The sequence below is a fragment of the Alligator mississippiensis genome, chromosome 12 (assembly GCF_030867095.1).
Source record: "Alligator mississippiensis isolate rAllMis1 chromosome 12, rAllMis1, whole genome shotgun sequence".
NCBI classification, from domain to species: domain Eukaryota; kingdom Metazoa; phylum Chordata; order Crocodylia; family Alligatoridae; genus Alligator; species Alligator mississippiensis.
The window spans coordinates 1,045,597-1,070,817 of NC_081835.1; the positions used below are offsets into that span (position 1 = coordinate 1,045,597).

General features: G+C 46.6%; 1 protein-coding gene and 1 long non-coding RNA gene across 12 annotated transcripts in view; one reads left to right on the forward strand and one right to left on the reverse strand.

Annotated features, from left to right (window-relative positions):
• The window catches only part of LOC109286202 (uncharacterized), a 226,871-nt gene that overhangs the window by 136,028 nt on the left and 65,622 nt on the right, over positions 1-25,221 (forward strand). Inside the window, exon 3 of the long non-coding RNA XR_009456020.1 lies at positions 1,845-1,959. This is a non-coding gene — a long non-coding RNA (uncharacterized LOC109286202). The remainder of the gene's footprint in view (positions 1-1,844; positions 1,960-25,221) is intronic.
• The window catches only part of CFAP20DC (CFAP20 domain containing), a 125,944-nt gene that overhangs the window by 15,063 nt on the left and 85,660 nt on the right, over positions 1-25,221 (reverse strand). For all 11 annotated transcript variants that reach the window (XM_059715810.1, XM_014604757.3, XM_059715807.1 and 8 more), the window contains 2 exons: positions 21,161-21,364; positions 16,351-16,412 (listed from right to left, as the gene is read on the reverse strand). In XM_059715810.1, the coding sequence (XP_059571793.1) occupies positions 16,351-16,412; positions 21,161-21,364 (266 nt within the window). The remainder of the gene's footprint in view (positions 1-16,350; positions 16,413-21,160; positions 21,365-25,221) is intronic.

A 25,221-nucleotide genomic window follows, 5' to 3' on the forward strand; every position in this document is an offset into this window, starting at 1 on the left:
GCAAAGCTTTCGTTCTCAGCTTGCCTTCCCTGCCTTGGACACTGGGTGGTGGCGTCCCAGCCTTGTTTGGGGTGGGTGGTGGGAGTGAAAGGGTTGCCGGGTGCTGGGAGCGGGGGCACATGGCCCCTGCTTATGGTTCCTGTGTGGCTGGTTGCTCCAGGGGCTTTTCAGCCCTTGCATTGCAAAGGGGCTTGTCAATTTTAGATTCGTAGAAGTTGGGGCTGGAAGGGACCTCACGAGATCATCAGGTCCAGCCCCCCTGCTCTTCGGCAGGAAAGAAAAGCCTGCTGGGGTCGGATGACCCCCAAGGTGCGCGTCCAGTTGTCTTTTGAGGATCTCCTGTACCACCTCGGGGGGAGTTTGTTCCACACTCTGGACACATGAACCATAAAGAAGTTTTTCCTTATGTCCAATCTGAAGTGATCTTGTAGCAGTTTATGTCCATTAGTCCTTGTCTGCCCCTGGGGTGCCCTGGTGAACAGATGTCCTCTTAGGCCCTGATGTTCACCTCTTATATACTCATAGGCTGCCACCAAGTCCCCACTAAGTCTTCTCTCCTCCAGGCTGAACAATCCCATGTCCTTCAGCCTCTCCTGACATGGCCTGTCTTCCAGACCTCTAGTCATACGTGCGACCCCTTGTTGGACTCTTTCAAGCTTCTCCACATCCTTCTTGAAGTGCGGCGCCCACACCTGGGGGCAGTACTCCAGCTGGGCCTCACCAGCGCTGCGCTCTGGGGTTTGCAGGTTGATTTGTGGTGGGCGCGAGTGGAGGGGCTGTGTGGCCCTCTGCTTGGGGTGGCCACAGGGGAGGGTGCTCTGGGCCCTCCAAGATCTCTGCAGCTTCTCAACCCAACTTCTTTCTTTTTCTTTTGAGAAAGGGGAGCAGAAACTGCAACTGTGGGCTATGACCTCTTCCTTTTTCTTGGCAACCAGACAGTCTGGGTCTTCCTCCTCCTTGAGTGGGATCCTGGGGAAAATCCAGCACTGGAAGCCTTGATGGTCTGGATGCTCAACCAGCCCCTGGTGCTGTTTTGGGAGTAGTGTCAGCCCTCAAAGGTGACACTTCTCCAGCGAGCCCCTAGGTGTGCACGCGCAGACACTTCTGTCCAGGGACAAAGGCAAACCGGTTCCCAGTCTGTGACATTCTTGCAACGGGGTAGGCATGACTCGGGATACCTGAAGCAATGACCACCCCCTGCATCACACTGTGGCAAGATCCAAAATGGGTCGTTTTCCTACATATTCAAAGCTAGGTTCACCACTCCCTTTGGCGCTGAAATGCTAAATGAATCTGTAACTTGCTCAGGGTGCAGCACAGTAAGTCTCAAGACTTTTACTTATCATCTCAAGTTCTTCTGCCACCATTGTTTGGTTTAAAAAAATCTGTTTTACATGTCTGGGAAGTGACTGATATATACTGAAACTTATTTTTTGCAGCAAATTGTGCCTCTCATGAAACATGTTTAGGAAACCTGGCTGGTACCGTATTAACTAATACTGAAACAAAGCCTTTTCCAGTGACAATTCTGACTCAGCCCTATCGACAGCAATAACAAATCCCAGAGCAGTGTGGGCCCATCCTTCAAATCTTTCTTAATTTGCTTGATAAACTGATTTTACAATGGGAGGAAATGAAACCAGAATTAGTCAAAGATTTATAGCCACCTTTGTAACTGAAGACGGTGCATTTGCTCTACTCTTGCTTTTTGGATTGTATATGATCTTTGAGTATTCGGGCAATCGTATCACTGTAAAAATATTGACCTGAACACTTTTACGTGTGTTTTATGCCTGATGGTCTAGGAAGTGTATCTGCTGTTGACTATCCTTCTGTGCCCACAGGCAGTTCGCCAATCAGGGAGCAGAGAGAGCATCATCGGTATCACACAACCAGTCACAATGACCAGCGTGTACTTGGAGAGAACGCCAGAGTCGTGAACAACGGGGAAACTGAAACGTAAGTGAATAACGATTCTGTTACGATTCATGAACAACAGAAGAGGACGGGCTGACATGTGGTTTACAAACAGAAGGGAAGGGCCGGCCAGCTTTGAATCTTTCTGCCACCAAAAACTTAAGTAAGGCCAAAGCAGGGCAGGTTGTGAGCCAAGGCTACAAAAGCATTCTGGAGGGGGAAAAGGAGCTAGTTTTCTCTCTCGCTTGTCTGTGGCAGTAGAGAACGTGGTCCATGCCATGATTCTGCTGTATTAAATATATCTGGAACCGAACAGGCCAAAATTCTGCCACCCATCGTTGCAGCGAGTACCTAATACCTTGTTCCATGACTCGTCCCATTAATTTAAAAGGCACTTATTACTGAGAATTAGGGTGGCCCAATGAAGCCTGCAGTGTTTAGTTCAGGTATGGTGGAGAACGAGATTTTTTTTACTGGCTTGTGCATTCGTTATATCTACGAGAACCTACCAGTGATTAACTCAGTACCGTATACAGTTCAATACAAGGTGACCTAACATTGCTTAAAAACTGTAGAGATTTTGCATGGTCAATGCTTATCGAATCAGCACCGCGTGCTCTACTCTCACAAATACTAAGCCCTGTGCATGCATGCCGTCCTTCTGACTTCAGTCTAACTATTGCCAAGGATAAGGTTGAGGACACCTAACTGTTGGGATGATTGGGGCTTTACTTTGTAATATATGATGGGCATGCAGCTGGAGAAATCCTCTGTTTTATGGCAACTATCCCAACAAAACGAGGCCAGTAGTACTCGTTTGACAGACTATCTAGGAGTCCTGAAGTCCATTAACAACAAAGAATCCAAAAAGATGCTTGTATTATGTACGTAACTTCATCTCAGCTCTGCAAGGGGGGCAGAAAACCCTGAAGGAAAACTTCAGCTCCCAGCCTCAGTGACGTCCAGAACAATGAAGCAGCCAGCTACTGCCACATCTTAGGTCATCCATTGCCACAGCTGAAAAAACACTTCCAACAGTTCTGCTCTTGGTGCGCTCCCAGTCTCTTATATAAATGCCAGAACACCATGAAAAATTCAGTAGCGGTTCATAAATAAGGTCCTAATTCACATAACTGTTCAGTTCTACTCAGCTCCAGGTCAGAAAACATTTCTTTGATGGAAAACTTGGTGAATGTGCTGAAGAATAATAAGATACATTACCTACAAGAATACCGAGTAACTTATACACACAAATCAGGAAAAAAGTGATTTTCAAGTGCAAATTTTAATAGAAAGCTTAAATAGAAAAATATTTATCTCTGTATGACTAAGTATTTCATATTGCAATATCAGTTTGTATAGTTTGAATGTTATGTTTTAAAGGGAATATCAAAATTATGTTAAGGTCAAACCAGCAATATGTTGATGATTAAAAAATGCAAGGCATGAGCTACATTATATTACTCTCTTAGGGTGTTATTGTAGTTTTAAAATATCATTAAATCAGCACAAACCAACACTTATCATTTCCTGCACATTTTTCACAGTGAGCTGCATTCTGACTATGAGTAATCTGTTAATCTGTTCTTTGCCTCACAATCCGTCAAAGTGACAGATTCATTCCATCCCTAATACATAATATCTTCATTTACTGTAAGCCTTACTGGAACTTTCCTTTTTTTGCTAGCACTGAGACTTAGAAAAATCACAGGCTTATTTACAAAATGCTACAAGCTCTTGCTCCCGTCTTTCCCTGCTCCACACCGCTTCAGCAAGCGCAGCCAACCAACCCTGCCGTACTCCTAATGAGAGCAAAGACACTTTTTTTGAAGCCCAAAGATTTAATTTTGAATTGTTAATAATTAAGGAAGAGATCACCACCGGTGTGCACAGACCCCTGACCTGACCCTCCTCCTATTCCTTTCCTTTGCTTTCTCTGGGTGTCAAATGAGACAGAGTAAAACAGAGACAAATTCCACCCGTTGAGTCAGCGCCTCGGACGCTGTCGACCTGCCGCCCTCCAACAGAACGGCGCGGCGGCGCTGCCGGCACCACGGCGGACCCGGCCCATTAAAGCTAACAGGCTTCCCTCTCAGCACCAGAGGGGAATAGCTATATTCTAGTAGTTTGTTAAAAAGAAAAGTACGTGTCCATTCATCTCTGTCCGCTTGAAAATGGCAGGGCTCAGACCCAACTTTGCAGGTTAATGATTATTTACTAATGAACAGGCCAAGTGCTTTGATGGCCAGGTTTCCTCAGGTAAATGCATGCTGCACCCCTCCTACTTCTGTGCGCAGGACATGGCAATCATACTGACACGCTAAACCTCCACTTCACTGTGATGCTGCCGCACTGCCTAGATTGTAAAGGAGATGCTCACTGGTTTGTTGGCAATACAAATTATGCCACTGGAGAAAAACAATGCTTTAGGTTCTCCGTTTAGCTAAAACTCGTGCCTCTCCGCTTTGCTCACTTTGATTCATTTGTTTATCCGCTGCATAAACTGAAGCTCAGAATTTGCAAAGAAAACTGTTACTTGGCAAAAGTGCTGCATAACTGCATTTAATCTGAGTCAGCTGGATGATCGTGAAGTGTATCAGTTCTCTCTCATCACCTGCTGACTCAAATGCCCACACTTCTCTGAAATATCAAATAGGTTGTTGGATTTTTTTAATAACAAAAGCTGAACATAGGCAAACCACTGCTTGTAGGAAATACATGTCAATGCTTCATCGATTCATAAAACACCTGAAGGTGGCGGCTAACTCGTCCTGGGCAGTTGACATCATCTGCCTTCTCTACGGAGTTGCATTCTCCTGCCCTGTGCTACAGACTGCTTCCCTTTGCTTAAGATGACAAGGGAGCCAGGGGGTTTTAAAAATCAGTGGGCAGGTATGACCCTGTGGCACAAAAAATAATGTGAATATTATCAAAGCAGCTAAAAGTTGTGCTAACATTACTTTCCTGAGGCTGTGAGAGGAATACTTTAAAATGAACACGTGCTAGACACCGCCTGCTTTTGAGTATGTTCATTATGCTTGTCTGCTTTGGTTTGATATAATAAATCCTATTCCAAGATGCTGTAAACTTATTCAGCGCCACATAGAAAAACCTATGCTTTTTCAATTTAGTTTTCTTTAGCTGGAGCAAGTTTTTCCAATAACAGGCTATCTTGCAAAGGAACTGTGAAGAGCAAAGAACACTTTTATCTTGGGTAGCAGAGCAGATGCATAATTTACACGGGACACAGGGCTGGAAGGGCCCCGCTGGGTCACTGGGGTCCAGGTCCCTGGTATCGCACAGCCGCAGCCTGCCCATCCACCCAGGCAAAGAAACGACTAGGTTCCACCTCAAAGCTAGCAGGGTTTTCATTTTCTCCTGTGTTTTGCTCTTGCTGCTCCTGCTGGAGAGCTGTTCCAGGCTCCTTCCTCTGACTATTAGAAATCCTCTTCCAATTTCCAGCCTAAACTTACTTCTGTCTGCTGCGCAAGCTGTACGGAAAAATTAAAAATGATAGGAGAGTGAAACTTGTAGGTGACAAAGGACTGACCGATCCCATTAGGCAGTGGCAACGTGGCATCCCGGCCCTGACCCCGTCACGTTCTCTAGGCACTCGGCTCTTCCCCCAGCCCAGACTCGCGCGCTCCACAGCCCGGGCAGGAAGCGAGCAAGTGCCTGTCTCTGGGGAATCTCAACATCCCGACTTCCCCTGCAAGCCCCAAGGAGGCGGCAGGGGTGACAGCGGTCCTACTTTGGCCAACATGCCACAAGGAACCAGAGCCCTGCAGTTTATGCTGCAGCCCTGACCTTTGTCTGCCTGAAGGCAGTGGGAGAAGGAGACGGATGATTTCAGCGGGAATATGCCATGTCTCTACGTGTGTGCTGAGTGCTGGCAGGGCAAGGCAAGGCCCAGGAACGTCCGGAGGGAGACGAGGCCAACCACGCATGCTCAGGACCTCTTTCTGAAAGGACACAAGACACTCGCAGCGGGACAAGTCCCTGGAAGGCCACCGCCTGCCACCCTGAGGGCTGTGCCCCAGTGCAGGGGCATGGGAGGTTACCACCAGAGGAGTGGAAGGCTGTCCTGTGGGCTCAGGGGCCAGCCACCAAAGGACTGAAAGGGCTGGGTGCCAGGGTCAGCGCTGCTCGCCTGCTGTTCCAGCTTCTCTTCCTAGAGTAGAAAGGCCTTCACTAGGACGATGCTGGGGCCACGGTGGACTCCACTATGGTCCTAGTAGGGAAGGCTACCCATCTGAGACCACACAGTCCACACACTTACAATTCACTATCACCTAAATGCTCAACCTGGCATTAAGTCTCAGTCAGGAGCAGAGCTCAGGCTTGTACATTTGTACCTGACTTGGCTGGGCTGGCTGGGAAAAGAGAGCGCTCCACAAAGCTCCTGCTCACAAAGATCAGAGGAATAGATATTTTCTATGTGGCCCCTGATCTCTGTATGCTTTGGATGACTGTTTTATCAGTAAGTGAGGACAAGTCAACTATTGACCTGAGGGCTGAATCCGGTGAGACCCTGGCTCTGGCTGCTCGCTGACAGGATTCGGGAGTCTTTGAAGAAGAACCGAGATGCTGCCATCTCCTTCCTGGTGCTTGGAAGAGTCCAGACAACTAATACTACATACTTTATTCATGACCGGAGACGAATGTGTGTGTGTGTGTGTACTGAGGTATGCAGATCATGTTGAAACTTTGCATTTAAATTTAAATATTTAATAGTGATAAAGAATGGACGTCTGCATGAAGAAAACCAGTCGATTTACTGCCTAGCGGTTTTGGTTGAAAAGTTATTGGTAGTGTAACAAATGCTACTGATAACATTTCCACGTGCATTACATGCTCGTTTTACTAATACATTGTACAGTATTCCCTCTCCGAGTTGGATGGGAAGCTGCTGACACCTGCTTCTCGGGGTTTTGCATATGACAGCCATGAGGTTTCATGCTGTGCCATGTTTCTGAAAAGTCCTGAAGGCAGACCTCTGGCCTGTGCTTCGGCAAACCGTTGGCCTGATATATATGAAGAAAGGGCGCTGACAGATGTGGAAAACACCCCCCAAAAACAGTGCTTCACTGGAAGAGAAATCACTTACTTCAATTTGACTCACCTTGCCTCACCTCGCCCAGTGTCTGCATAGCTCACGCGCTTCAGCGGGGCTTTTTGGCGCTTTTGTGTAAGAGCCGATTCAACCAGCTAGCTGAATCAATATGCTGATTCAGTCAGCTGTTAGATAGGAGTACCAAAAAGCCCTGCGGAAGTGCATGAGCTACACAGATGATGGGTAAGGTGGGTCAAACTGATGCAGGTTCCCTTCTGGGTGCGCCAAGCTGAAAGTAAAGCACTGTTGGTTTTTCCCCCACGTCTGTACGCAGCCGAAGAGTGCATGAGCTGTAAATAGCACTGTCACAGCTCGCCAGAGACATACCCAGACTTCACCATGTCCCAGAAAGTGCGGGTCTCTCCGTACTCTCAACCTGGCACAGGTCTGGCGCGGTGCTGACAGGGAGCAGCGACAGCATCCTCCACTCTTATGGTGCCGCATGACACAAAAGGCTGAGTAACAGAAAGCAGCTGTTCAGAGTGTAGCCGGTTACTGGAACAATACAGCTGTGTTTTACTGTGACATTGCCTCGCAGAGAGACCAAATAGACACACCACTGCCTCATGGAGCTAAGTAATAACCGAGAGAGGGCAAACTGGTCAAGAGGTTTCAGCAAGGGAGAACAAGTGAAGTGTCGGGTACAATGCTGAAGAACTGGGGTCGTGATACAGGGACGCAGAGAAACCGTTACCCCAACCCCAGGGAGGGCCTGCCAGGGAGAGAGGAGGCAGATACTGCAGGAGCAGGGAAGAGGTCACACCTGCTAAGGGCTTCAATCTGGACGGTGCCACAGCAAAATGCATGAACACTTTCTACATGTTGGGCCCTGGGGTGCCAGCTGCCGGCCCAGTCTTGGCGCAGGGATGGGCAGCCCCGGCGGGGGCTCCGGTTGATGCCTGTCTTGCAGCACGACCAGCCTGGAATAGCCCTACACTTCTGAAGTGGCACGAGGGATCCAGGGTGCAGCCCATCATCAAGGACAAGGCGTGTGCCAATACGGGCAGGTCGGAGTTCAGCTCTGTAGATGGTTTTGAAACATATTTTTAAATGAACGGGGCACCAGGGATTTCTCTGAGGTAGAGATGTTATTTTGGATGGGCACGGCATGTAAGAGGGGGCAGAAGAAAGGTATTTTAAATAGTCCAGCTGGGGATGCCTAACTCTGATGTACCCAAGTCTTTCCAAAGCAGGGGAGGAAGTGGGCAAAGGAAAGTCCCCAGACTCAGACAATGGAAAGCCACATACTTTTCTCCAGGACTCCCTCGCGTGGTTTGTGCGAGAACTGCTGGACCAACACACTCAAAACTTCTCGGTTTTCAAGAAGGTGCTTTCTGTATAACTGACTTCTCTTGTGTGCTACGGTGTGACAAGTGCAGCAGATCCTTCCTAATTCAGATTAACGACAAGATGACCCACTGCAAATGACTGTGCGTTGTGGCTGAGTAAAGTGAGTGAACAAGCAACGTGAATGAGCAGCGTGCCTTTTGTGATGCATTATCCCTGTTCCCTTCGTGTGACAACTGCAGTGTAGTTTTATAATACTTCATAATGTAATGTTGTCTGTTTTGTAAAAGTAATGAAGCTGTAGGACTTGGCTCTCGTAATGAATCATAAAAATGAATGTGCTGCTTTGTTTGCTGAGTTCGTTAGCTTGCGTTTTCAACCTTGAGGTATTCTGCAACCGAGTCCTTGCTTAGAAGTGGGTGAGAACCATTTTTTGTATGACTTCTACAGGGTGCAGATGTGCTGGAGTGCAAATACAGGTGATATCGAAAATCCTTATTTACTGCACTGAATTTCAAGGGAGTTAAATTTTGCTGCATCTCCCAAAGGTGCAATCTGAGAGCATGAGCCTGTGAGGCAGAGGTCCACGTGGCTGTCACTGGCTGGGATGGACAGGAGTGCTTGAACTGCAATTCAGGCATAGCAGCTCTGCACCCTTCCTGTGGAAACGTGGCCCTTGTAGATCCCGGACTGGGTGATAGGGGCAAACGCTGATGTGTTCAGAAATGAGGCACTCAGAAGAGAACTCCGTGACAGGAACTTTTACTAAAAGAAAATGAGAAACTACCATACGCCGGCTTAGGTACGTTAAATACAAATGGTGGACAAGAGGAATTGACAGATATACTGACAGATGTGTTAGAGACTATCCTCTCTTATTTCCTCCCTTTCTTTTAGACACTAGAACAGAATATTTATCGACTGACTTCATTCACCTCCAAGTTACTTTACTGTGGAAATGGTTAAACCCAGAATTAACTTTTATACTGTTATAAACTCCTGAATGGGGTTGTATGATCAGAACTGCAGGTGATACGTGACAATATGTGATACAGTTTTCGGAAGTGTCAGGTAACTGAAATATATACATGAATGCTTGCCATAGAAGTGTCTTCTTTTTTAGGATGGCAGACTAGCTTATGAATATTAAATCCATTTCACTAACCAGCCCCTGAGACTTAAGTTTTATGTCTGTTTCCTAGGTCCTCAATTAAAATGATTTATCTACACACACGCGCACACCAGGAATGAAACCTAGATCTCCAGGTGCCTTAGCCCCTAACCCACACTTCTTCAACAGGTAGCAGAGGTGCCTCCTTAGTTTGAATAGAAGTACAAGTCAGCAAGTGTTTTCTGTTCATAGATTTCATGGACATTTGGGCTGGAAGGGACTCGGAAGATCATCGAGTCCAGCCCCCTGCCCAGGGGCAGGAAGTCAGCTGGGGTCGTAGGATCCCAGCAAGATAAACATCCAAATTTCTCTTGAAGGTGTTCAATGAAGGCGCTTGGACCACCCCCGATGGCAGGCTGTTCCAGACCTTGGGGGCTCGGACAGTAAAGAAGTTCTTCCTTATGTCCAGCCTGAAACGGTCTTGGAGGAGTATGTAACCATTCGACCACGTCATCCCTTGTGGCGCGCTCTGGTGAACAGACGTTCCCCCAGATCCTGGTGGGCACCCCAATAAACTTATAGGGGGCCCCCAGATCGCCCCTGAGCCTGCGCTTTTCCAGGCTGAAGAGTCCCATGGCTCTCAGCCTCTCATCATAAGATCTGCTTCCCTGACCTCTGATCATGCGCATGGCTCTCCTCTGCACCCTCTCAAGCTTCTCCACATCCTTTTTGAACTGTGGAGCCCAAAACTGGACGCAGTACTCCAGCTGCAGCCTCACCAAGGCCGAGTACAAAGGGAGAATGACGTCGCAGGATTTGCTTGAGAAGCATCTATGGATGCAAGCCAGCGTTTTGGTCGCTTTACTAGCTGCAGCATCGCATTGCAGGCTCATGTTCATCTTGTGGTCAATGATGACCCCCAAGTCTCTTTCTTCCGTAGCGCTAGCCAGCATAGCACTGCCGAGCCTATAAGCATGCTGCAGGTTTTTCCTCCCAAGGTGGAGAACCTGGCATTTTTCAGTATTAAACACCATCAGGTTCTCGTCCGCCCACTTGCTGAGCCTGTCCAGGTCAGCCTGGATCGCCCTCCTGCCTCAGGTGTGGATGCTTTACCCCAAAGTTTGGTGTCATCGGCAAACTTGGCCAGTTTGCTTCTGACTCCAGTGTCCACATCATTAATGAAGATGTTGAACAATACAGGCCCAGGGACAGAGCCTTGGGGGACCCCACTGGTCACAGCGCACCGCAACGATTGACTCCTGTCAACCACCACCCTCTGGGTTCGACCACAGGGCCAATTTCCCAGCCAACAGATTGTGGTGGACCTGAGGCTGCAGTTAGTCAGTTTAGCCAAGAGGTGATCATGGGATACCAGATCGAAGGCTTTTTTAAAGTCAAGATATACAACATCAATCTCTTCCCCCTTGTCCAGGTGATAGGTCACCTGGTCATAAAAGGAAATGAGATTGGTCAAGCAAGACCTACCCACAACAAACCCGTGCTGGCTATCCCTCAGGATGTTGCCATCGGCCAGTCTGTTAAGAATGGCCTCTTTGATAATCTTTTCTAAGACCTTCCCCGGGATAGAGGTCAGGCCAATGGGCCTGTAATTTGCCAGATCCACTTTCCTCCCTTTCTTGAAGACAGGCAACACAGTGGCCTTCGTCCAATCTTTAAAAGTTCCATTAATTACAATTCCAAAATTCATATATTCCTTTCACCAAAAGACTCCCATACTGAAGGCTGAAACAAAGCTAAAAACGAATTCTGTTATACAAAGTAGCTTATCCATTTTTGTGATTCATTACTCAAGCCAGTATTAGACAGATATGATAACAAAAATTAGAAAAATCACATGCTGGGATTAAGTAATGATTACGGATTGTAGTTCTGCTATTTTTAGGAAAAGGTACATGACTCCTTCCTAATCTTTTGAAGGTATTAACTTTTTAAAACATTCTGATTTGCAAATTAATACAACAGATTTTTTTTTTGACAGATACCAATTCCAAAACTACAGAACTTTGTTATAAGATTAAACAACTGGAGCCTGTGTGAAATGTAACCTTTGGTAATTTATTGATCTTTATGTTATTTATCTGCTTCTAGTGGAAAGGAGTCAAAACACCCATGCTTACTTATGAAAATATTTGAGACTGTTGAGGAAAGAAAAATGACGACAACCCGATCAGTCCTATGCTACACATGGAGGTTGTAATGACAAGACAGCTTGCTTTAGTCAGCCTATCCTGTGCCAATGTGAAGGGAGGTCAATGGCTATTAATCATTTGTCAAGGACTGCAGGCCCTTATCAGGCAATTATAGATACAAGAAAGTTTATATCACACCCACAAATGGCAAAGTCACCAAGTCTTTACACTGTAATACAGAGCTGACACATTTTATAGATAAAATATAAATCTAGACAAAATGCTGATGTAGATTGCCTCAGCCTTTCCATTTGGGCATTTAGTACACACTTCATAACTTGACTGGTTTCTCTCCAAACTGGCTCAGTTTGGGGCTTTTCTTATTTCTAAACGTTAGAAAGAGAGGCCAAGATGAACACAACCTATGAGGTCAGAGCAGACGTGCAATGGGGAAGAGTGCAGCCAAGGCACCTGCAACTTCAGTTAGATTCATAGATGTGAGGGGCTGGAAGGGGCCTTGCAAGAGCATCGGGTCCAGCCCCTGCACTAGGCAGGAAAGACTGCTGGGGTCAGGTGACCGTCCGGTCTCCTCTTGAAGATCTCCAGGGTAGGTGACTGCACCACCTCTGGAAGGACACCCTGACTGTGAAGAAGTTTTTCCTAGTGCTAAGCTGCCAGGAGTTTGTGGCCTTTACTCCTGGTTTTCCCCAAGGGCACCCTGGTGAACAACTGTTCGCCGAGCCCTTGATGCGCTCCTCTGATGTAGCGGTAAGCTGCTACCAAGTCCCCTCTCGGCCTTCCCTTTTTTAGGCTGAGGAGACCCAAGTCCCTCAGCCTTTCCTCGTATGGCTTGCCGTGCAAGTCTCTGATCACATGGGTGATTGTACACACTTACTGTACACAAGCATGGAGGGGCTCTTGCAAACCGATGGAACCTCTGAAGATCCAAGCCCCGGCCGGTCCGTGTAGTGAACGGGCCCCCCGACTGGAGCCTCAGTCACACCAGCAGGACGCAACAACCCACGGTAGGTTTGCCACACGTCCGCGGCCTAACTACACTTTTTGGGAGATCAATGACTTCCTTTAGGCTTTTAGGGCACTAACAACTCTCCTAAATCTCACAGTCTTACTGGGATTAAGATATGTGGACGTTGCTGTGCTTGCTGTGTCTGCACTGTGGGACTGGGAAAACTATGGCTGGTATTCACGATAAGAGGATAAGACAGCTAAACCAGTAACCAGCTAGATGCACGGTGGGTTGCAGTTCCCAGGACTTGTACTTGGAAGGTGAATTCATTCCAAGCTGAGGGCAGCGGAAAGGTATCATCCTATTTGGTAAATGTAATGTTAAGGCAGAGCTAGGCAGAGTTCAGATTCCCAGTTATTTTAGACTTGCCAGTAATGAGATCTCCCTGTTCCTTTACTTACAGCTTCTGCCCCCTGCCCCTGTGAACAATATTTCTCAGTTGTCTATTTTAAGTGTAGTGTAAAAATGTTGTTGATTCCAGTCACAAACTATAAACTGCTAATGTATAACTGCCTCTTCTCCAGTTTTCATATCATGATGTAAGCTGACCTCATAATTTGATCATCAGCTATATTTACAGCCTACTAATGCCTTTCTGGCAGTTCGTAAGAGCTACTGAATTTATGAGGCAGTTACAAGTCAGTCTTTTTACAAATACTTCAATTCTCAAAAATGATTTTCTAAAAAATTCAACACAATTCTGTTTGGCAGATTAAACAGCAGCCAAAGCCAGTAGCAACTTTTATTTCCAGAAGACTGGAAAAGGGGAAGCGTAGTGCCATCTTTCAAAAAAGGAGGCTCAGGAAATTACAAGCTGGTCAGTCTAACTTTGATACCTAGGAAGATACTGGAGCACGCCATCAAACACACTATTTGTAAGCACCTAGATGATAGCAAGGTGGTAAGGAGCAGATACCATGGATTTAGCAAGAGCCTGTCATGCCTGCCTAACCTGATTTCCTTCTCTGGTGAGGTGACAAGCCAAAGAAATGGCTGCAAGGCGAGTGCCTTACTGGTTGGATATCTGTGCTCAGAGGCAGTCGGCACTGCCCTGGGTCCAGTCCTGTTCACTAATGACTTGGGAGGTGGAAATGAATGTGCACTTCATACACTGGCACACAAGCAGAGTGGAGTAGCAAGCACATTAGAGAACAGGATTAGGATTTACAATAGCCTCGATAAATTCGAAAAACAGTCTGAGATATAGGATGCAATTCAACATGGATAAGTGCAAAATGGTGCACTTAGGACAGAACAGTCACAATGCACATCCAAACCGCCAGCCAGGTTTCCCACCCCCACCCCTTGTCAGCCAGCCCTCACTGCTGCGGCAGGGCCAGCCCTGCTCTCTGGAGCAGACAGCACAGCCCAGCCCAGGGCTGCAGAGCATGCTGGGATGCTGGGGGACTCTGATTTAACTTAAACCAGGAAGGGGTTTGGGACAGAAGTGCCATTAACCGGTTTGACCTCAGTCAGTTAAGTCTCATACCACGTTCAACCAGGTTTACCTTAAACCAGTTTTGGCCATTTTGAAGCTGGTTTGTGCGCACTGAACTATTGCTCTGTTACAGGTTTAAACCAGTTTCTGATCACTTCAACTGGTCTATGTGTAACTTCTGCCCCTAGCCTTAAAGGCACAATGGGATTTGACGTGTGACCCCAACAATTGTGCTTCCTCCCATGCTACACATACAAGGCAGGCGGCGCAACTGTGGTTAGGGATCAGATCCCCCTTGCACCAAGCTGCCGGTGCAGGCGGAGCCTGGGATCATGGTCCTGCGCTCCCCTTGCACCAGCAAGTAGCAAGCCAGGCAGGGGATCCACACTCCCACCCTCAGGAGTGCTGACTCAGGGGCTCCCATGTGCTCATAAGCCTGGGGGCACTGATCAGCTGATGCCTGGCCATACATAGTTTTAGGTGTGATAGAAACCAGCCACATAGCTATTACACAAAATATGCATGAATGTGCAGCCAGGCTATTATTTAAGACACGATTAACTGGTTAATCACATTCTACGTATAATGTCTGTCAGGGGCTTATGAGTTTTCAGGGCAATACTTCTGCAGAAAAGACAACAGCATACTGGGAGGCATTAGCAGGAGTGTCATATGCAGTCACCAGAATTAACTGGAGTGATTTTTCCATTGAACTGGTGAGACAGTACCTGAAATACCGTGTCGAGTTTTGGGCAGCACGTTTCAGTTAGGGCATGGACAAAGCAGAAGAGTCCAGAGGACAGTAACAACAATAATTAAGAGATCTATATATGAGGAAAGACTGGAAGGACTGGAATTATTTAATCTAGACAAGGGCAGACTGAGGAGGAATTTGATAATACTCTTCAAATACAGGAGGGGTTGTTATAAAAAAGAGGGCAGTCAATTGTTTTCTGTGTTCACAGGGACAGAACAAGAAGTAATGGGCTTAACTTCTAAAAAGAGATGTAGGTTCGATATTTGCAAGAACTTTATCTATGAAGGGATTTAAGCACAGAAACAGGTTGCCTAGAGAGGCCGTGGAATCTTGTTTGAAGCTTATTTTAAGTGTAGGTCAGACAAGCCTCTGTCTGCGATGGTTCAGACAGAGATGACGTTGCCTTGAGCAGGGGGCTGGACTACACTGGGGTGTCAAAGTCCTATGGGCCGGACAAGAGATGCTGGGTCAGTCCATGGGTGGGATATGTGGCACAGGGCCGACCCTGCAGGTCAGATCAGGCCCACAGGCACCCCTTCCCCTCCGCCATGCCAGATCCAGTTTGCACAGAACCTGCTCCAGCCGCTCTGAGACCTACACCACATGCAGCACGGGTTCCAGACCAGGCAGAGCAGGCACTGAGTACAGCACACGGCTGGGGCCTGGTGCGTGGGGCTGGTCCAGCAGGTGCCGCGTGCAGTGCGGGTCAGCTCTCGAGCACTGCAGGCTGCACCTTTGGCACCCCTGGGCCAGATAAAAGACTCACCTTTCAGAGTGTGTTAGCTTAATACGTTAACTCCATTGCTGATTAGATGAAATCTGTATGTGTTTCTGTGTATAAAATGCAGCCAAGCACACACAGAAACCCGAACATAGTGAAAACTGGGCAGAATGGTCTGTTACTGCACTCCAGTCCCGGCAAAGGCTTACAGGAGGAGTGCCAACAGAACTGCGATCAGTCACACAGATGCAGATGGTGGACAACTGGTTCTTTCTCAGCGCCAATCAAAAATAAAAAGGTCCCAATGGGACTCTTACTGCTGATGGGGAACAGAAACAACTGCCAATCTGTGCAGTTAGTACACATCATAGACAAGCCCCATCTGCCATGACCCCTGAGCATACGTAAAAATCCTCCTATCCTGAGGGTGTCATCCTCCTGGGTAGTAATAAACCCACGCCCCATTCATGACCATTCAGGTTCCTCAACTGTGAGAGACGTGCACAAATACTCAAACAAATCCAGTCCTGATGGGTGAGGCAGCGTGATGGGGGGCAGGCTCCCGAGTCACGTAGCACAGAACAGGCCCTACGTTGATACGTACGTGACGCTAGATGACGGCTACGTGCAGCAGAGCTCTGCCTCGCATCCTGGGCCAATGCAGACTAACTGCCTTGTGGAAAGTTACTGAAGACCAAAGCAGGAGCAGAACGCTCCGTGAAGAGGTAACAATAGGAAAGAGAGTGAAGTTTCAATCACAGAACGCTGCACTTACTATTCAGAAGCATCTAATCGAATTGTCATGCCCGCGCTATAAATGGCATCTCACCGTGGGTTGGAATGAGAAAGTGGGTTCATTTCTTTCTGGTAGTGACGACCTTGATTGACAGGCTGTGGAAGACAGAGGAAACAGCAGTAAGACAACACCTTGCAAATGTTCTCGTCATGTGGCAAGTAGATGACACATGGGAAGAGATGGTTGTAATATCTGATATTAGATTTTTTTAGTCTTCCTCTGTGGTTAAAATTCAAAAAGGGCAGTCAGCCCCTAAGTGCATAACAGTAAAATTTAAATAAAAGACTTCCCTCTGGACTGACATGCATATTCGTTCTACAGTTTCAGTTCTAGTATGAACACTCACATATAATACGTTTATATGAACTGTACAGCATATATGCACACTGTGGAGCGTGATATTAAAGTATCATGTACCTATATGTTAGATAAGATGACATAACTCTACTATGTCTTTCATAGAGAGAATTTAGCATTTGGTACCGGCAAGGCTAGCACGGCAGCTCTTGATCTCAAAGAAAATGCTCAAATGAGATGCACTGTAAAAATTTCATTTTGCAAACATTTAAAAGGTTTAATTTTAAATATGTATGTTGATGCTAATTGGGAGTGCAATTAACTTTTAATTTTTCACATTTTATAAAGCTTTAGAATTCACCTTCAAGGTAAAATGCATTTTTTAATATATCTACAGTTGACAGCTATGCTGTGTAATGTACTGTACCCAAAGCTATTTTATTCCTTTTGGGCTGTCATAGTTTAGAACAGCTGCTAAATAACTTATATTTCAACAATTTCTCCTGACAGCAGCGATATTACATTTCAGTTCTCAGTAAACTATCATTGGCTATAAAATACAGTTTTTAGTATATCATTTTTATAGTTGTATAAGAACATCTGTTCATCTGTTCCAACTGCAGCTCAGCTATATGATCTATATATCTTTGCTGTTCAGAAGGATTTCTGAACCTCATTTAAGCCAAAAATAGATGGGCATTTTAATGAAGCTGCAAATGATGGAAAATTTAGTCACAGAAAACATGTTACATGTAAAATATTTCTTTGCTACATACGTTTGCTGTACAACCTGCCTATACACAGTATTGCTTTACAGGAAATAAAGTGTATTCTAGAGATAAAAGATAAACAATGATCTGCCTTCTGGTGGTGCTGTTGCTATAGATTACACGGAGGGACAGAGAGGTTATATAAAATTAACCAGTTTTTAGAACAACCCCCCCTAACTTTTGGTCAGAGCTGGATTTAATAGAGAGGAAAGGATGTTATTGCTTTAAATTAATGGAAAGATACCACCTGGAAATGCAAGTAATCTCTCAAGGTTAATAACAGCCAGAAACAATTTTTCAAATTGCCCTTAATTTTGTAAAACAGAGTAGCTGGGTTATTTTTATTCATTTTCTATACATCATGCAACCCCTGCTGCTGTGTAAAAACAGAAGATGGCTGCAGATATGCTGTTGCTGCTCCACAGTCTACACACAACTCTTATCAAGGGGCTGATTTCCAGCAGCCCTGCCGCTCCCACAGAGCCGGCTGGAGTGATGAGTGATTCCCAGTTCTGGCGCTCAGTCCTGGAGTGAAGACAAATGGCCTTTTAGTTATGTAAATTCTGAACTTCAATATGAACTGGAGCCTTAGCCAAAGAAGGTCTTCCTGCATCCAGGGCATGATTCACCTTCAGCTTCACTGCTGGGCTGTGCAGGCAAGAGGCAGGAGGGGCTCAGGGACAGCGGCCTGCAAACACGTTCTGCTCATCACGGAAGGGGACTCCACATGGACTCCAAATAGGCTGGCTGTTAATCTCGCTGCTACTCCGACTGCCCACGGAGCAGCCCACACAGCACACCTGAGATGTGATTAATGTCGAGGCTCAATTAAAACTGCCTGGCGGTTCTATGAAATCAGATCACAGAGTCATCGAGTTTAAGGCCAGAAGGAGCCGTCAGATCATAGTCCGACCTCCCATGCAGCAGAGATCGCTGATGAAAGTGTTGACTATCATCAAGTCTAGAGCGCTTTCCTGCAGACCCCACTGCAAATGCCTTTATTCGATGCTGATCCCCAGCAACTCCTCTCAGATTCCAGGTCCTCAGCAATTCAGCATGTGCTTTATTGAGCCTGGCACTGCTCATTTTTAACAGGGTATTACATGACACTAGGTCAGATGCTCTGTACCAGGACTGTCCAACTGGCGGCTGGCAAGCGGTTAAGTTGCAGCAGCTGCTGAAGCCAGTGCGCTAGTGCGCCTCTGCAACCCAGGCGTGGAGACCACCATCACCCTCCTGCAACCTGCCTGCCCGAGTCCAGGGTCTCCAGCTTCCCATGGGGCAGGGGGTTGGCCACTCCTGTTACACACACATCAGCAGGTTCTGTCTAAGCAACTCCCTTTATCAACGCATCTCATCCACAAATGAAACCTGTTGCTTGACCAGACTGTTTTCTATAAGCTTATGTTGACTGGCATCAATCGTTATTTCTGTCCTTCAATTCATTATTAACTGAATGCCACATACACTTTTCCTGTGCTGTGCCTGGACAGCTACCAGGCCAAGCGTCCTGCAGTTACCCGTGTTGCCCATTTGCCCCTGTTGAATATCGGCACAACATCAGCTCCTCCACCCTTCTGCGAGCTTCCCAGGTTACCAAGTGTACTAAAGATTAACACCAGGCTAGACGTGCCAGTTCTGATGGACATTCCCCTAAGATACTTTTGCACTGGAAGAGGCAAGGATCTTTGTGGGTGATACCTTTTACTGGACCAACGGCATGGTTGGGATAAAGTTAGACCCAATTCCTGGCTCATCACAGCTTCATGGCTACAACATCAATCTAACACTATTGGACTGGAAAGCACTTTCAGAGACATGAGTGCATCATCCTGCTTCTTTCCAAATACAGCACAGCAATCCAACACTCAGGGTGGCTGATGGTGTCTAGAAGACTCCCATCCACCCCCAAAACTAGCATCCAAAGGCACCCTGGTAGTTGTCTCAGCAACTGATCACCTGCCACCTTGCTGGTCCAGGGACTCCTCTTGGTCAAGGCAGAGGTGTATTTCTTGCTAGGCCACTGTCCCTTGCTGCAGTGGCTCTGTGGATACACAGTGGATTTCAGGTCCTGGTGGTCTCCATCTCGCATCTCCGAGGACTGTTACAAATCACTTCCCAAACTGGAAAAGCAACAGGCAGCGTACTTGGCACCTCGGTATCCTAATGGCCCACTGCCCAGGTCGCAAAGACCAGAGCAGGAGCCTGAGCAGGGCTGCACAGGTAAGACGCCCACACTGATTGCTTGGGCTTAGAAAGCTTCAGATGTTGGAAATTAATTTTTTTAATTGAATTTGCTCCTAAGTTGAAAAACCTTGAAAAACCTGTCTCTCTCAAAGCCCAATAGATTTGTTTGTAGACTTGATTTATGTAGAGAGATGGCCACGAAAGACTTTTATGAATAACCACAGCTACATCTAATTACACTTTTAAATTACTAATTTATTATATCTAAACATTTTTAAACTGAAGACATTAGTCTGAAGCGTAGAGAAGTTGATCAAAGCACTAGGATCAAACAAACTCTCTCTGCATTCACATCATGCTTGGCTAAATATTGGAGTAGGACATTTTATTTTAAAAGTTCTTTTTTGTTTTAAGCATGTAATGCCTGTAAAACCAAACTTGACATGTCTACATATTCTTATCCATTTCTTGATAATTAAGCTACTCAGAAATTAATGAGGCTCCTAGTCTCTTCCTTTACGTGAGACCCCAATGAGTAGGGACAGAAAGTTAGGCTTTACGTTTGAGTCTATCAAGTGAATCCTAGAAGAGGGTATGCTAGACTGGACTCCGCCAAGGACAATTAAAACCACGTTTCTGACCTCCTCCAAACATTGCTTTGTAATCATTGCTGTGTTATCCGGGGATAATCGTACATTTATCAAATAGCCTCGACTTCCTGGGCTATCACCAAACCCCGATGCAGAACATGATGTTGTTCATTACAGAAGATCAGCATGTCCGCAACCCCCGAGTGCCGAGCAGCCCCTGGAGGTCACTGGCAGCCAGTCAAGTTCCAGTCCTCCTCGCACTGCAAACCAGTATACCCGTGTGCAGCTGATCCCGGGTCGAGCCTGCCCATATTAGATGTGCTGTGAGTCTTCCTCAACCACAGGCCACTTTCAGCCTTTACTGTTGTTTCACAAACTATGAAATAAGAACTATGTTGCCTAGATAAATGGACTAAGATGGTCTTGCTTTGGAGTAGCGTCTCTAAGTGCCTCGGTATGCTGCCGAAATGTTATTTTGTGACCTTGGGCATTCGAGTGCTCAGTGAACCATAACAAATGTTCCTCTGCTCCTTGGAACAGTGCATATTCGGGGACCAGTTTTTCTTTCTCCAGCACTGGAAGAAGCAAGTAGATCAGAGCTGAATTAAATCAAAGCAGAGGCTGTTTTTAAATTATCAGCTGACCTTGCATTTAAACTACAGCTCTACAAAGGAAAGCATGTCCGTGGAGGGGTGTGTGGGGGTGGAACATTATGTTTCTTGAACAATGGCGTCAAGGGGAAGAGGGCAAAGCATTCTTTTTGTCTGCAGCCTGAAGCGAGAGGAGCGCTTTCTGCACAGGGAATTTAAACTCTGTGCAGTGACCACATTTTATTGGCTAAATTCTACTAAAAGTGTGCATTCCCACAATATCAGAATTACCTTTTCAGGCATGTCTACAGAAATCTTACTGACTGAGCCCACTGGACCTCTGTTGGACACTGTCATTGGTTACCCGTTCACACAACTTTACGGAAGTACAGTGAAGGGGCAGACTCACGGGTGACAGGCCGGAGTTCCAGGTCGTCGTGTCGTCGCTGCTCGTGCTGATGCTGATGTTGCAAGTGTCGATCTGAGAGGCGCTCAGCCCATGTGGGACCCCGTTATCCTCAGAGTCTTCACTTTGCTGCCTCTTCATGCTGGCCAACATCTGCAGTTCAGACGTGCTCAGGCCACTTGGCTGGTATTTTCTCCAGTCGTATTCCTAAGAAAGGAAACCAAATTGCACTTGCAAAAGTTAGCATAGAAAGGACAGTGGAAGTGAATATACAAGCAAAATAGATTCCCTGAGTGAGCAGAAGAGATTTTTTTTCTAGAAGCAGCTAACATGGCAAGAAAAAAGCAAACTATTTATTAGAAGGGGTAAGGAACAGATTTCTGTTCCAGTGGTGAGGACCAGATGTCAATACGTTCCTAGACTGGAAAATCCTGCTGTGCAGTGCCTGCTGTGCAGCTTGAACCCACAGCATGCGGGGAAGTCCCTGTTCCTCTGCAGGCAGAAAGGTCTCCAATAAGGCAAAAATCAAAGACGCTGAAGATGACAAAGCCTCCATTTACTGAGCAGTCAAAGACCACAAAGCAGAAGGTCTGGTGTTTGCCACAAGCTACATCACATGCAGCATTTCCATAACAGACGTACTGGATCTGGGTTTTGGAAAGACGATTTGGCCTCTGGCAACTACCCAGCGACATGTACTTTCAGGTGTATACTGGATTTTGTATGTCCAATCATTCGAGAGGGGTCAGTTTGCAGAGTTCACAGAGAACGTTTCATTCTTCTCGCTGCCTCAAATTCAATCCAGAAGGTCAAAAGCTGCAAAGACAATGAGCTACGCTATCACCTACATTGCCATTAATAAGTCTGACTTGTGGCTCGTGAAAACCTCTACGATATAAAAGTAAAACACAGGTAATGTCACAACAGGTTGGGCCTTAAGTGGGCTTTCTTTTTTTCAGCAGAAGCTCAACTTTTGAAGAGGCTTTCAGGGCCCCTGCTTCTCCGAGCAGCACAAGAGGGACTTCTGAAACTTTTGTTTTAGTCAGAGGTGTTAAGAGCCACTGCAGCATTCACAGGGACTGCAAAGTTTTCCTACTCAAGCCATGAATCCTAAGCAGTGGAGTTTGGCTCGGGTGGTGCGATACTTTGGCAGCAGCACTACAAAAGTGAATTGGTATTCTTGCTCCGGCTCCTACCGAATGAAGTTTAGCATCACAACTAACGATCGGTGTTGTCTAGGTAACCCTTCACACAAGAGAAGCGAACCCATCCCGGGGAGCTGGAAGCGTTTGGGCGAGGCGGCATAGGGAAGCTTCTCTTGCTGCTTGGATTTATTCTACTGAGAGAATTTGCCACTGCCAGCAAGCTAGTGACTTGCTTAAGCAGGACATTTGCTTTTAAAAATGCCTCCAAATTTCTGGGTGTGATTTATTAAGAGATGATTGGGTTCAGTTACTCTGGTCTGCAGAAGCCCCCGATACACCTGGCAAAAGTACTGTGCTGCAAGGTCAAGATTCCCGCTGAGGGTGAATTGCAGGAACCAAGAGCTGCTCATTTCCTCACCGAAATAAGGGCCGGGCTGGGGCCCAGTGCGTGTGCCCAGCACTGAAGCATCGTACGCTGTGTACTGTGCAATGGCAGGGGAGGGAGACTGGGCTCAAGACATGGAGAGGCCTGCTATTTACCAGAAGTGCCAAGAGGCCATGCAACAGGTGCTTTTCACTCTGCACCTAGGCTGCTCTGCTGCTTCAAGTTCTTCTGTCTCGACATGCAGCGTATTTTTACCCGCGGGCTGTGGCCGCCATTAACGGAGAAACAGTTCCCATCCAGTGATGTGCAAAATCACGTTATATTTTAATTGTGGGGAGGAAATTTCGGCATCTCTGGTGCCACTCTGCAGGACCTGCTGGCAGCCACCATACTATTTACTCCTGACATATGCATGCGCAGTGTTGCAGATCTTGCAATATTTAGCATTTTACTGCAAGCCCCAGGTTCTGGAGGCAAGAGATTCTGTGATAATCTGTTTTCAGGAAGAACTTTTTAGTTCTCATTGCTGCAAAGGGAAACGTAGAAAACAGTGTTAAATAAGGAGAACCCATGTATTACATGTTTTTAAAAACTCATGATTAAGCTAATCCCATTATTTTGAAGCCTACGTGTAGTATCCAAAAACCATCACCTAGCTCAATCCCTCTGTATTATGAGAGTTATTCTGAATGGCCTGTGGTATTCGCAGCCAGCCGAGGGAGTCACAATGCCCAAACTGTGCCTTATAAAATGTTGCCAGCCACTGTGCTGAAGTGCTGAACTATTCAAGACCAAATGTATTTCCAAGCACCCAGACCTGTTTGAGTTGACAACCAGTTGTGAATCACTGGCAGCTCCTTCTTGAAATTAGCTTTGTAAGCCGTGGCATTTAAACCTGCGTTCCCTCAGCTGTGTTAACAGCCGGGCAGCGATCAACAACTAAGCTTTGGTGCGCGTCTGTCTGCGGTCGGTATTTCACATCGATGCCGTCCACCTAGAGAAAGGCAAAGCCCCTGCTCCAGAGGGCTCTCCTACTTTGGGATGCTTGCTCTTGAGTTGTACAGCTGCTGGGCGCAGTGTTTTCCCCACGGGTGCAGATGCAGCTACAGGAAAATAAGCCATGTCCATTCTCGAGTGTAAAGGCGACGATATCATTCCCAGTTTCCTCAGGTCTTCCATCTTCGCCCCATTCTGTCATTCACCTCCACGGTGCCTTTTCCCACTTGCTTATGCCTTCCACTATAATGCTTTTTGAGGTGGTCCGACAACTCGTCTCAAACTGTTGCATTTCAGCCTGCCTTTACGTTGCGAGCCCCCTGGAATGGCCCAGGTCACGGGGAGATTCGTAACAAAGCAAAACTCATTTACACACTGTCTGCAATGGGCAGAGGTGCCTGCCAGCTGACAGCCAGCCTCAGTCGGACGTGTCTCGCGATGGCCAAGTTCATCCTGTACAGCGGAGTACGCAAAGAAAGGATGCTGGGGTGGGGTGTAAAATCTAGATCAAAGCCTAGTTCACAACCTTGTGCACACACCTCGAGCCCCCTTTACCCTACTGCTCTGAAGAAAACACTTCTCTGGACTTACGGCCTCAGAGAGCTCCTGCACAATAGTTTTAAACGCTGCAACAAGATTTTCCGACGCAGGTAGCTGTGTTCTTGTCAGGCCTTATTGGGCCAAATGCTCTGGGACTCTGCAGAATCTGGGCGGTTGGTCCTGCAGCCACAGGTGTGACCATGCACGAGTACCTGCCTCTCTCGATACGTGGCGGTAAGTCCACCCTGGAAACGTAACATGATTTAAACTGCGTTCCCCAGGTCTGGGGTGTGCCAGGGTCTCCAAGCTTAATGGCTCACCCACAACTTCTCCAAATCTCTCTCTCTCCGGATCAAGAGGCATTTCTTGGTTTCATGGTAGTGCAAAGAACTTGCATTGGTATTTCTCTGAAAACTGCTGATTTATGTTGGCACGAATCACTTTTATCTAGATATATTTTATCCCAGGGATTTTTGCAGCAAACATGCAGTTGTTAAGGCATCTATCTCCATGATGTCTGAGTGACAACTGGCCTCACCATTTTAACACTTTAACTCCGTTTTGGTGGGCTTTTTTGAGTCCCAGGCTTTCTTGCTTTCTCCATCTGTCCTGTGATCGCTGTCACCAGAGTTGAATCCTATTACACCACGTGCCAGGTTCTCTCAACTCTTATTGAGAATAACATACATACAGTAGCCTTTGGTTGTGACCATAACATGGAGGCTGTGTAGCAAAACCCCCATCTTTTTCATTGTTGCATCAATCTTCAATAAGAGCTCTCACTACCATAATATCTCTATTGCTGAACTTGTTGAAAGCTTTCTCACGAATTCTCCTGCTGATGAACTTTCTGCTTCATATAATTTACTTTTTATAAGAGCTTCTTGCAGCCCTCTCATTCAGACTAGCTGGCATGGAATAATTCAGATGGCATGAACTTGTGAAATCCCTTCAGTGAGTTTCAGAGAGAAAATCCAGGCAAGAAAGAAAAGAAAACC